Below are 13,954 nucleotides of genomic sequence, written 5' to 3' on the forward strand. Positions count from 1 at the left end.
GGCATGTCAGTTAAGCTAATAATTCTGCACTAGTAATCGATTTATGTATGTATGTGTCCTAGAAAATTAGTACACTTCCCAGGTCCAACGCCACCCTCCCAAGTATGTCAAAATGACGTGATAAAAATATTGATTGACAACAGCCTAATTCTTTTTCAGTTGGTTGCAGCTGTCGGCCACATCTTCGTCAAAGCTGAAATTTTGTCAGCGCATACTTCCAAGTGAAGTGGCATTCCATGAAGCTTGGGTGATAGTGACTTTGGCAAATATCAGGCAAAAATGCCATACTCGTAATTTTATAAAGGCTGATTTTCATTCATATATGCATGTACATTAGGGTGGGTCGTTTTGAATGGACGAAAGTTAACCGATATCGCGGCATCGATTTTTCGATAGGATTTTGGTTGATTTTTAAGGTTTTTTTCATGGCCTACTAAAAAAATTTTCATTTGATTGTAAAATTTTCATGCATACCCTGTCCGACCCAAAAATGTCCGCTAAAAACGTTGGTGATAACAGTTTTTAATATAAAAATATATTTTTTTTTTTTTCAAAAACTGTTATCACCAACGTTTTTAGCGGACATTTTTGGGTCGGATAGGGTATACATGAAAATTTTACAACCAAATGAAAATTTTTTTAGTAGGTCATGAAAAAAACGTTAAAAATCAAAGTCGAAAAAGGTAAAAAAAAAAATGAAATTTCGCAGGCTCGAAATTTTTTTTTGGGTATGCGTAGTGGCACTTTTATTCCTGAGCCCAAATCCTATCGAAAAATCGATGGCGCGATATCGGTTAACTTTCGTCCATAGAAATCGACCCACCCTAATGTACATATTGTCTTCGTAACAAAAGCTGTGTTTCCCCCCCCCCCCCCCCCCCCCCCCATCTACATATATACACATGTCCATACTTAAATTTTATATGGGCTGCCAATATTAGAAGTCACTAGCCTCATTGCGGCTTTGTCCAGCCAGACAAGTTTCGTAACATGAATAACATAATTTTTCCTGCAAACAAAATTTAAAGTTTTTTTTTTCAACAATTGGTAACTGAGTTTCATTAAAAAATTGTTTGAAAGTTCTTTCAAGTTTAGGATTTGAAGTGTCTGGCTGGACAAAGCCACTCTTATCTGTCTAAGCCACAAGTGTCTGGCAATGAGGCCTAAAGCCACCACCACTCAAGCTTCATAGTATAGCACAGTTCTTACTTGAGGTTGAAGAATGCGCTGACGAAATTTCAGCTTTTTAAAAATGACTCAGGTTTGGCAGTGACGGCAGTGGAATTCCTTTCGCCCCCACTGTGGTAATCATCTATATCATTAATTGGCGCTGCGGCAATACATTCCAAAAAAAGTTTCTTATGTCATACCTATTTACCCAACATAATTTTATACGAGTATATAGAAGATGGGCTTATGTGGTTTCGTAGTTTTATTTTTAAATTTAAGCAGTTCTTGGTGGGTTTCGAAAACAATAAATAAGATTTTCACGAAAGAACATATTTCTGGAACCTGCCATAGTTAATTGCACAGGGCGACAAAATTTAACCAACATTCAGACCCAGAAACAAGACTATATATTTCCGAAGGTTTGTGTTGCGCTGAATCCAAATCTGGCCTCAGAATTGCTCTATCGGCTTTGAGATATCGCATTTTTAAATTTTCATGCTTCTAAATTTTCCTACACCTGAAAATCGATTGAGATAACATAGACATGATATAGTCGATTACCATTTTCTTGAATTGAGTCTTATTTTTCTTAAAATTTTGTCTCAAACCATAAGTGTGCTAACTCACCACACCCCTACACTATCTAACCCTCGGGTACCAAGTCACACACAGCCCTAACCCTTAGAAACCACCGCTATCATACCGCAAGCAGGCTAACCCACTTAACCCTGAGGACAGCGTTTACTCGGATATCTCACACCACAGTGGGCTAACCAACTTCACTGTTCTCCCATCAACTCCCGTATCCCCTAACCTCTAGAAACCACCACTACCACACCACAAGAAGCATGAAAATTTCAAAATGCGATATCTCAGCGAAAAAAATGATATTTGAGCAAGCTCAACGCCATTTGAAAGAAGAAGACTTGTATTGAAAGATGGCATCCTTTAATTTTGCCGAAAGAAAACATCTGCAAGGCTACATAACCTCAAATATGGGCAAAAACGGTGTTTTTGCACTTTTAGGTTAGGAAATCTCGAAAACCAGAGCTGATAGAGCAATTTTGACGCCATATTTCGATTCATCGCATCAAAATCCTTCGAAAATATATAGTCCGGTTTCTGGGTCTCAGATGCTGTCGGCCTGTGCTATTGAAGTTTGTGAACAACCTGCAACATTGATGTTGCATGTATTTTATTTGTGAGAGCCGCTATTCGGATTGGAATATAAAATTTTCTAACAAAATTAGGGAGGCTCGAAACTCATTTCAGACCTATGGTCCCATGTACAATATTACTCAGTATGACCCATAGATCCAGAAACTGGATGTGCACCTGAAGGTGAGGTTAATTTGAAAGGGTCGGGACAAACAAAATATACAAACTTTTATAATTTGTTTCAGTTTTTACAAAAAGTTTCGCATCGATATTGAATTCACTCCTACTAATTGTTTTCGTCACTGCTTTGTATTTGTATTTGTCGAAAACTATTTTCACCCAACCGATAAAAATTAGACTATCGAACTATTTAAGAAGTTAATAATATATTTTGGATCTAGTGCGTACGCGTTGTCCGTAGTTCGCATGTTTCATTAATTAATCCGATACACGATTTCGCAGCCAATGTGATTTAAAAAACGGCATTCGATCGCGGATCTTGTGTTACGATGCGGCCCCTGTTCAAGTCTCCTCCATTGAAATCGAAATTTTTATCGATTTGGAAAATTAATACTGCCTTTCAAACCGAATTCCAGATATTTTCTTGAATTTAAAATCCGGGACGCTAATGTATTGTAACGAATTTCTGGGAAACTCCGCTTCTTTTACACATTCTACTAACGTTCGTATCGCTAAATTGTTGAATAAAAAACTATAATATTCAATAATGCAAAATGGCCTTTCTTAAAGTACTTCACAATAACACTGATACTTCACAACCAATAGCTTGCTTGAATCAAACTGATTCCATGATTGCTCAGCTTGCGCTCTTTTATACTCTTCGATTTCTTCGTCCGCATTCTTCTAGGCGTTTCTAGAATTACCAGCTATAAAATTACCAGCTGTAAACTACAGATGTACGTTTATAGCTTCTCGCATAGCCATGTGCGCGTGTATATGTGAGTAATACTTCCACCGATGATTGCATACTTTTGTGAGTATCTCAGATATATGCATGTGTTTGTGCGTATCTCTCCGCTGCTAGTATGTACATATGTGTAGACATAATGTTTGATTTGTTTATGTACATACAATTGACTGCTTAGTATCGCCTTAGAGATGATAGTATCCCTTAGTGTAGCTATTATTCGTCACAGTATCTATGAAAATTAATAATAATAATAATGTGGCTATGTTAGCCAAGTTTTGTAAGTTCGCATACAATCTCAAAAAGCTTTTGATGAAACATACATAAGTGCCTCCGCAAGGATATCACATAGTTTCACTTTTTTTTGTGAAAAAATTTAAATCGCTTTAGTGACGAATATTAGCATCACTAGCCTGATGCTGGTAAAACTAAGCTGATACTAAGCAGTCACTCGTATGTACGTAAACAAATCAATCATCATTTACACGCATATGTAAATACAAGGCAACGAAGAGATACTCAAAAACACATGTAATCATCAGCCGAAGTAGTACTCACGCATACACCCTGATATGGCTATAAGAGTCACATAAACTACAAATAGGTATACATTAGGGTGGGTCAAACTGAGTAATATTGTCCATGGGACCAAAGGTCTCAAATGAATTTCGAGCCTCCCTAATTTTGTTAGAAAATTTCATATTCCAATCCGAATCCGAATTTGACATTTATTTTCATGTATTTTATTTGTGAGAGCCGCTATTCGGATTGGGATATAAAATTTTCTAACAAAATTAGGGAGGCTCGAAACTCATTTCAGACCCATGTACAATATTACTCAGTATGACCCATAGATTCAGAAACTGGATGTGCACCTGCCCCCCATTTTCCCCATACAATTTGACCCGCCCTAGTATACATGTATATAGCTAATAACCAAGCAAGGGATACAATTGTTCTAGAATACAGTTTCGCGAAATGACTAGACTTTAGGAGATATGGATGAACGAGAAAACTGATAGTATAAAAGCAGCGCAAACTGAGGAATCAGTAATAAGTTTTTATTTAAGCACACTATTGGTTTTTTATACTTCACACTCTTTTTGTGTAGTACTTTCAAAGTAGTCTAATAAAGACCATTTTGCATTATTGAATATTGGAGTTATTTATTCAACAGTTTAGCGATTCGGACGTTAACAGAAGATTTGAAATAAGCGGAATTTCCCTAAATTCGTTACATCTTGGCGAAAGAGAATCACCATACTTCTCTCGGCAATTTCTGTAAAGTTTTGAATTTTTCTTTATTTTAAAAATTTTCGAGAACTCTTCAATTATATGCTTTTCATTTCCTAAAGGCGTTGTTATGGCGCATGGGCCAAACAGAGGTTTTTGTAAATATTAAAAATGTGAACAAATCCCATTAGTGTTCACTACTTTATTATGTTGTAAGAACATACGTACATCGCAATTTTGTTTTTGGGGCACGAATACGCATTTTCGAATTACCTGGGGCCAAATCCTAACATCCGTGATCGAATAACTCGTCACGTAAAAATATGATTTTCGGATTATGACATACGTGAACGTACTACTTCGATTGTTATTTTGGATCGCAACATACGTGACGAGTGGCTGAACGTTCCACTTTCATTCGAATTTCGAATTCAAACTGGAGATCGTATACATACAAATTTCAATGAAAATGTAAGAAAATTGTTAAAATAGATGAATAAATAAAATAGAATAACATACTTCACTCTTATTATTAACAAAGGTCGAAATCAAACAAGCTTAATCCAAGCCAAAAGGGAATATTGACGGAATTCATGTCGAGACACCCGCTTTGATATCGGCTTGCTTCAAATTTAACTTCTCCAGAATGTAACTAAAAGCTTTTTAAGTTAAGCGAAATCTCTTCAAGAAACTGCAATAATTTTTTGTTACAAGGTTATAATACATAAATGATATGCTTGCGCTTTGCTCGATAAGTCCAAAGGGTTACTGCACTCTCTTAACCGCCTTTGGACTATCTTTTCATCACCTTCGCTGTTACTGGAGCTCAAACAAAACAATAAAATTTGATCCAGTTATTTACTTTATTTTTTATATTTTGGCAACCAATTTGACAGTTCAAAAAAATCTATTGTGAGCTAAAAATACAATCCAACTTAATGTGGATCGTAGAATTTATTGTGAATTTAAAAAAAAATTACGTTCCGTTTGCTATCGTATGTTATAATCCCATTTCGTTTATACGTTTGACGTATCACGTAATTTTCTTTCGTATGGTTGCCGATCCGTAATCCTATGTTACGATTCGGGCACTGACGTCACAATGGCAAAACATTGGCGACGATTTCTGTCCTTCAACTTCCCAAAATATTCTATCGATCTAGATACTTTCGCGATACAAAAATATTATCTTCCTCGACACTTCGTATTATCGCTTAAGTTACTTCTACTACTTTTGCATCTAAAGGTCGTTTCACATTGTGGGAACAGTTCTTCCCGAAGGCTGATAAGAATATCTCCGGCGATAATAACTGCAGAACTGTATCGAATAAGTGACTTGTGGGATAGAGAATGCTGGCAGGGGTCGTTGCAGAATTTTAGCAAGTAGGAAAAGGTTAACGAATTTGAATATGTAAAGGGGCGCACCTTCGATGATAACACATTTTTTTTTAACATTTTCAAGCAAATTATGATATGAGTTTAAGTTCACGCTCTAGGTACGCAGCTCACATATCTTAAAACATAAACTTAAAGCAACTAACAAGATTTAAAATCTACCCTAGTATTTCAGAAAAGACACAATAACTTACATAAGCATCAAAAAACTTATTTAATAACTTATTTAACAATATCGAATTAAAGTATTTAAATTAGCAGCGCAAGCAAGTAGCGGGCTGATCAAAGTTTGTTGCGTAAATTTTAAAAGTTTTCAAAAATTATTGTAAGACATTTAAAGTTATATACGAAATATTTTGTAACCGAGTTGTAAAAACAACGCATAAATATGCATCCAAAGATGGATATATTAGCGTGTTAAATATGATTAACGTCTTTAGTATTTCTACTCACCGTTCACAGTGGAGCAGTTAAGTGTAACCGAGTTTCTATTTTGGTCTGCATGTTATTCTATTTATCGTCAACTCGCTTATCAAAGACTGCGGCTAATAAATTTTGTCTGTTAGACCTCGCATATGCTTGCTAATATTGTCGCTAAATTTTTGTTAGTAGGTTTTTGTGAACTCTTATTGTTATATTATTGATTACTATTTATGGAAAGTGTATGTATGTAACTAGTTTGAAACTACAGTAACTAAATGTGTGTTTATGTATTATATATTTTAAATGTGTCCTTAAATCGTTATATCACCATATTCTTGTGACCATTTTTCATATGAATTTAAACTTTGTGAAGCAACTGAACGTCTAATGCGTTTTAATGAATTATGAAAATCATTCTCTGTTATCGGGCGCATTGCACTAATATCTAAACATTTAACTTGTTCCATATTCAGTTCACGAATTGGTTCTAATGCAGCATCTTTTGCTAATGCTGTTAAATCTGAGCCTGAATAACCATCTGTAAGTTTTGCTAAGCGTTTTAAAGCCTCCGTGCCAAGTGGACTACCTTGTTTCTCAAGTAAACGACTTAACAAAAGTTCACGTGTGTCCATGTCTGGTAATGAAACGTAAACACGTTTTGTAAAACGGCGCAAAGCTGCTTCGTCTAATTCTTGAGGCCTATTTGTAGCGGCTAATACAACGATACGATCACCTTCGGGATTGCCTGGCAAGCCATCGAATTCAACTAAAAATTCAGTTTTAAGGCGACGTGACGCCTCATGTTCGTTACTGCTACGTTCTGATAGAAGCGAATCTACTTCATCAATGAATATAATAGATGGTTGCATTTCACGAGCAACAGCGAATAATGCACGTACCAATTTTTCACCATCCCCTACATATTTACTAGTAAGTGAAGCTGCAGAAATGTTTAAAAAGGTTGCACTGCACTCAGTTGCAACGGCACGTGCCAATAGTGTTTTTCCATTGCCCGGCGGCCCGAAGAGAAGAAGACCTTTAGCTGGTGCACGTAAGCCTGCACAAATAAATGGCAAAATAATAAATGTCAATACATTTGTGGTTTAAGAATACAATTTTTAACACTTGTTGATTTATGTATGTACCTGTGAATAGTTCAGGGCGCACCGAAGGTAGTATAACCATTTCTTGTAATGCCTGTTTAGCCACCTCTTGTCCAGCTATATCCAACCACTCCACTTTAGCACCTCCCTCTACAATTTCATCCAATATAATTTGCACCAGTTTTTGTTCGACCCCTTTAACGTTTACAGTAGTAGCATTGCTATTGTTGCTGCTGTTATTTTGAGCACAATAGTTAGCGTTTGAATTAATGGGAGTGCGAGCTCGTGGTGGAGGCGGTGTATTACGTCCAGATGACTGGAAAAGTTAAATTTTAACTGATATTAGTTCTTGCAATCACTGAATTATTGGATAAGTACACTATGGTATGATACCCTATGTAAAATACTCACAAATTGTCGGCGCACAGCAGGCGGTGTTGCAGCTGTTTTAACAGGTTGTCTCTGTGTTGCGGTGCTGCTCGCAATTTTCGACCCCGAATTACGCGGTAATGTTTGAGACTTGTTTATAACAGCCAGATTTCCTGGACGCTTTGAGCTCACAGTTAATTTACGACCCGAAGCTGTAAAAAAATATGTAAAAACAATAGTATATATATGTATCTGTATGCTACTGCAATCAACAAAAATGAAGTACACACGCACACACAAAAGCAAATTTTAACAAAAATATATTTTGAATAAAAAAAAAGTGCAGTAACTAAATAATAATGCAAGTGCGCTGGTAATTACTGTGCATTAAAGCTATGAGTTATTTTTGATTATGTCGATACATCGCATATGCTCTTATATTAATGTATTTATATCTGCTGCCTATATTTTTATACTCAGCTGAGCAGAGCGCACAGAGTATATTAATTTTGTTCGCCTATCGGTAATCCGTAACGGCATAAACTAATCGAGATAGATATAGACTTCTATATATCAAAATGATCTGGGCGAAAAAAGAAATTCATTTAACCTGGGAACTAATCTCAGATCGCTATTTAAAATGAACGAAATCGGACTACAACCACGCCCACTTTTTCGATATCGAAAATTTTAAAAAAACCGAAAAAGTGCGATAATTCATTACCAACGACGGCTAAAGCGATGAAACTTGGTAGGTGGGTTGACCTTATGACGCAGAATAGAAAATTAGTAAAATGTTGGACAATGGGCGTGGCACCGCCCATTTTTAAAAGAAGGTAATTTAAAAGTTTTGCAAGCTGTAATTTAGCAGTTGTTGAAGATATCATGATGAAATTTGGCAGGAACGTTGCTCCTGTTACTATATGTGTGCTAAATAAAAATTAGCAAAATCGGATAACGAACACACCCTTAAAAAAAAAAATTTTAAAAGTCAAATTTTAACAAAAAATTTTATATCTTTACAGTATATAAGTAAATTATGTCAACATACAACTCCAGTAATGATATGGTGCAACAAAATACAAAAATAAAAGAAAATTTCAAAATGGGCGTGGCTACGCACTTTTTTATTTAATTTGTCTAGAATACTTTTAATGCCATAAGTCGAACAAAAATGTACCAATCCTTGTAAAATTTGGTAAGGGCACAGCTTCTATGACATACATAACTATTTTCTGTGATAATGGGCGAAATCGTTTGAAGCCACTCTCAGTTTTTATACACAGTCGACCGTCTGTCCTTCCGCTCGGCCGTTAACAACATAAATTGACCAAAAATCTATATATATGTTTACTAAACTTATTTCACGTACTTATCTGAACTCACTTTATCTTTGTATTAAAAATGGGCGAAATCCGACTATGACCACGCTCACTTTTTCGATATCGAAAATTTCGAAAAATGAAAAATATGCCATAATTCTATACCAAATACGAAAAAAAGGATGAAACATGGTGATTGGATTGGTTTTTTGACGCAAAATATACATAACTTTAGAAAAAACTTTGTAAAATGGGTTGTGACATTTACCATATTAAGTAGAAGAAAATGAAAAAGTTCTGCAGGACGAAATCCAAAGCCCTTGGAATCATGACAGGAATACTGTTCGTGGTATTACATATATAAATGAATTAGCGGCCCCCGACGGATGATGTTCTGGGTCAGCCTGGTCCACATTTTGGTCAATATCTCGAAAACGGCTGCACATATACAACTAAGGGCCATTCCCTTTAAAAACCCTCCTTAATACATTTAATTTGACACCCGTATCGTACAAACACATTCTATAGTCACCCCTGGTCCACCTTTATGGCGATATCTCGAAAAGGCGCCCACCTATAGAACTATGGCCCACTCCCTTTTAAAATACTCTTTAACAGCTTTCATTTAATACCCATGTCATACCAACACATTCCAGGGTTACCCTAGGTTCATTTTCCTACATGGGGATTTTCCCTTATTTTGTCTCTAAAGCGCTCAGTTGAGTATGTAATGTTCGGTTACACCCGAACTTAGCCTTCCTTACTTGTTCAAAACTATTTTGGATACCTCATTTTATTATGACTTTTTGGACTTATTTCAACGTACCTACCTGTTGAAGTTGATTTACTTGTTGGTACGCCAAGACCACTGCTACCGGGCTTAGGATTACTTGAACTTACGGTGATTCTGGTAGGTTTCAGATTAATTTTGGAGGATGAGGATAAACGGGAATTTGTCTTCATTGAAGATGAACGAGTGGTATCACAAGAACCATTTACAACCATCGGTGACACTACTAATACCTTATTTGTTTGGGGTATAAGATCACGTTGATGTTCCTCCTTATCTCTAAGTTTCAAAGCATGCAAATTCAATTCTTCATCGCGTAATTCTGTACGAATATTTGTACACATAAATGAAAACGAAAAATTATAATGAATAAAAATAAAATTTACATCATCTAATATACTCTCGGGTGAGCGCTCCGAATACGGAGTACAAAAATAGTCATAAAGAGCACCTAAATATTGTGACGAATACTAAGCAGTCATTTGTATCTACATAAACAAATCAATCGTTATGTCTACACATATGTACATACAGCAGCGGAGAGATACTCACAAAAGTATACAATCCTCAGCAAAGTAGTTCTCACACATAGACATGCATATATCTGAGATGCTCACAAAAGTATGCAATCATCGGTGGAGGTGTCACTCACATATACACGCGCATTTGAGAAGCTATAAACGTGCATCTGTAGTTTATAGCTGGTAAACAAGTAGTAAATTCTAGAAGAAGAAACGCCTAGAAGTATGCGAACGAGGAAACCGAAGAGTATAAAAGCAGCACCAGCTGAAGCATGAGCAATCAGTTTGATTTAAGCACGCTATTGGTTGCGAAGTATAAGTGTTATTGTGAAGTACGCTAATAAAGACCATTTTGCATTATTGAATATTGGAATTATTTTTTCAACAGTTTAGCGTTACGAACGTTAGTAGAAGGTTGCAAATAAGCGAAATTGCACTAAATTCGTTACAATATGTATTGTACATTGTAAAAATAAATTCCAAAGACTCCGTTATTGTTTAGCTTTTGATGATTTTTGTAGTCATTTTATATTAAGGTGAAAAAAGAATTCGCTTTAAGACTCCGGATACGCTCATTTAAAGCGTCCTAAAGGAACGTTTAAATAGTTAAGCGCCAATTAACCGCCGTGATTTTTCTAAGCGGGGTGTACTTCCGCCATGAAAAGCTTCTCAGTGAAAACTTATCTGCCTTGCAGATGCCGTTCGGAGTAGGCGTAAAAGTGTGCAGTGTAATAACGTCCGCGGGCGTTATTTCCTTTTCTCGATTGACCTTATTTTCCTTTTGACAGTTAAAAATGCCTGTAACAAAACTAACACACTGCGAAATGTCGAGCGGATATAGTGGAGTTTTATCAGACTATCAATGCTTAGCATTACGGGAGCCCTGAAAACAACCCCGACAGCTGCACTGTATGCCATTCTGCACATTCCACCTGTAGACGTGGTAGCAAAGAACATAGCGTTAACAACTGCAACCAGGCTCGGTGACGGTACAGACTACCTGATTCCCTATCTTCGCTTCGAGGGTGATCTTAAAGCCACAATAGAGGTGAACGTTTTGGCGCAAGGGTGCTCAAATGGCGGACAAGGCGATACATGTGTACACAGATGGTTCCAAAGTAGTGAAAGGAGTATAGTCTGCGGTATACTGTGCTGATCCGGAAATAAACAGATCCTACAGGCTGCCGGATTACTGCAGCGTTTTCCAAGCGGAAATAGTAGCCGTAACCAAATCAGTAGAAACCCTGGAAGGAAATAGCCCAAGTTGCAATCGTGTTAACTTTTATATTAACAGTCAAGCAGCAATTAAGGCAATAATCTCGCATAGCACAACATATTAATGCGTGTTAGACTATAAGCAGTCCCTGGAGAGAATCGGGACATGGAGAAGCATACATCTATATTGGGTCCCAGGGAATGAAAAAGCGGATTAACTAGCTAAAAAGGGCGCATCCCTTGAAGCTTGCTCCGTAGACGTTCCAATTAGACTGGGCGAGATTAAGCGAAGGCGAGAGGTGCACATGATCGGCCAAGCGGGAAAGACGTGGGTTCAAGCGCGGGGCTGTAAAGTGTCGAAGATTATGTGTAGGTCTTACAACCTTAGACTAAGTTGCTTCTATCATTAAAAAGGGAGGACTGTAGACTCATGGCGGGTATTCTGACTGGACACTGCCTTCTGGCGTCACATGCCTTTAAATTAAGCTTGGTCAGAGATAGCAGATGTACGAAGTGCGGGTTGGAGGAGGAAACGATTGACCACGTTCTGCGCTTGCCAGGCTAAGACTCCAGCTATTAGGAGTGATACAGCTGTCAGATCTAGAAGCAGCAAGTGGCTTAAGTCCTAGGAAGCTTCTAGTATTTGCCAAGAGGACGGAGTTATTTTATAACATAGGTACTGGTTTTTGATATGGGTTTTCAGTTCGATCGTTAAAACAAACTTCTGGTAACACTACGGACTTATTCAGTCTATGTGAGGTCCTCATGGACGGGCCAGTTCAACCTAACCTAACCTCGTGGATTTTTATTTAACATTGCACTAAGCAAATAATGGTCAAAAAGCCTATTTCTACTGCTGTAAGCCATATAATTGACCGGCTATCATTTAATAAAAAACACGCCTTTAAATATTTAGTTTTAGTATCTACAATCCACTTAGATATTTGATGTTGATAGCACCGTAGCACAGAGGTTCGTGTCTCCGCTATTATGCAGAACACGTTTCGTCGCTAGTTATTTAACCACTGCCGTGAGTCTTCAATAATTGCTGCTAGATGGGGGTCTAATAGCGTTTTCTTTCTGAAATAAATTGTTGCCTAAGTAAATGGTAAAGCCTTCATTGAGTTACTCCTACCCCAGAAAATGTTCAACATTTATAGTGCATACAACGAATATTTCAACTCACCATATTCACTCATATTAACAGAGTATATGTGGAACTTAAGAGCGAATTGAGAGTTACACAGAGTTGCATTGCCACACCGCCATTTTATACAGGCTAAAAGTGTAACGCTTTTGGGTTGCGACCAGGTAACAATTTTCACAAAAGAACGAAATACCCCGTAAAAGCGTTGCCTGTTTAGCCAGAAAAGAAAACGCTATAACTCTCCTTTCTGCGCCTAGCCTAGAGAGTTACAATCAAGCATACATACAAGAAGCTATTATAAGAGTGTTAAAAAAGCGCCGCAGGGGAAAATTTTAGATAAAAATTGCCTGATTTTTATTCTAAATTTTCATGTTGTTGTACCGTAGTAATTTTAACCACAAATTACTTATAAATTGTTTATGACAATTGAACTCGTTGCGAAACCCTCAGATAACATTTATGCCAAATTTCAGAGATCAAACCTCTTAGGTTTCCGAATAAAATGAAATGGTCCCTTAATGTATAGCCAACCCTTCCATTTTACTTTATTTTGTTTTTTATTTTATTTTAAATTTATTTTTTTGTTTTTTTTTTTATTATTCTACTTTTGTTATATTTTAATATTTTTTATTTTGTAGTATTGTAATTTATTATCTGTTTCCATTATATTCCAATGTGAGCATGGAGGGATGTCCTGAAGGTATAAATCGTTCCCCAGATGGTCGGGCTAGCACCTCAATGGTGTTGTGTTACCGGTACCGGGACTAAACAATTTACGGGCCCCCTATAAAAAATCCACTACATAATACATTCGATTAACTTGAGTTAATGACGTCTCATTCATGAATCATTCAGACCAATTCTAAATATTCTCGCGGAATTTTGTTCTCACGGATTTTTTTATTCCCGCGGAAAAATTCCTCCAATTCTGTTCTCCTAGGGAGAACAATAATTGGGGAATAGGAATTTCGAATTTTCGAAGTCAGCTGTTTTGTCACTTGAAATTTCGTTGCGAATTTCTTATTTTGTTTAAAAAATTGAAAAGTTTAATTATTGTTGGGAATTTGTTTGAAATAAGGTATTAACAATGTACATTATTGCATTTCATGTGGTATTCACTGGAATAAGTAATGAATTGGTGCCACAGCAACATCAACAGAGGAGCATAAGAAGAAGACGG

General features: G+C 36.7%; 1 protein-coding gene across 2 annotated transcripts in view; it reads right to left on the reverse strand.

The window, feature by feature from the left end:
- Positions 1–887: 887 nt before the first annotated feature.
- The window catches only part of spas (spastin), a 29,957-nt gene continuing 16,890 nt past the window's right edge, over positions 888–13,954 (reverse strand). The window contains exons 3-6 of one of the 2 annotated variants that reach the window (XM_067761395.1): positions 9,932–10,213; positions 7,822–7,991; positions 7,453–7,726; positions 888–7,364 (exon numbers count right to left, since the gene is read on the reverse strand). In XM_067761395.1, coding sequence (XP_067617496.1) covers positions 6,619–7,364; positions 7,453–7,726; positions 7,822–7,991; positions 9,932–10,213 — 1,472 coding nt within the window. In that variant the 3' untranslated portion in view covers positions 888–6,618. The remainder of the gene's footprint in view (positions 7,365–7,452; positions 7,727–7,821; positions 7,992–9,931; positions 10,214–13,954) is intronic. The other variant, XM_067761396.1, reaches the window with a different exon arrangement.

This window comes from Eurosta solidaginis, chromosome 1 (genome assembly GCF_040869045.1).
Source record: "Eurosta solidaginis isolate ZX-2024a chromosome 1, ASM4086904v1, whole genome shotgun sequence".
NCBI lineage: Eukaryota > Metazoa > Arthropoda > Insecta > Diptera > Tephritidae > Eurosta > Eurosta solidaginis.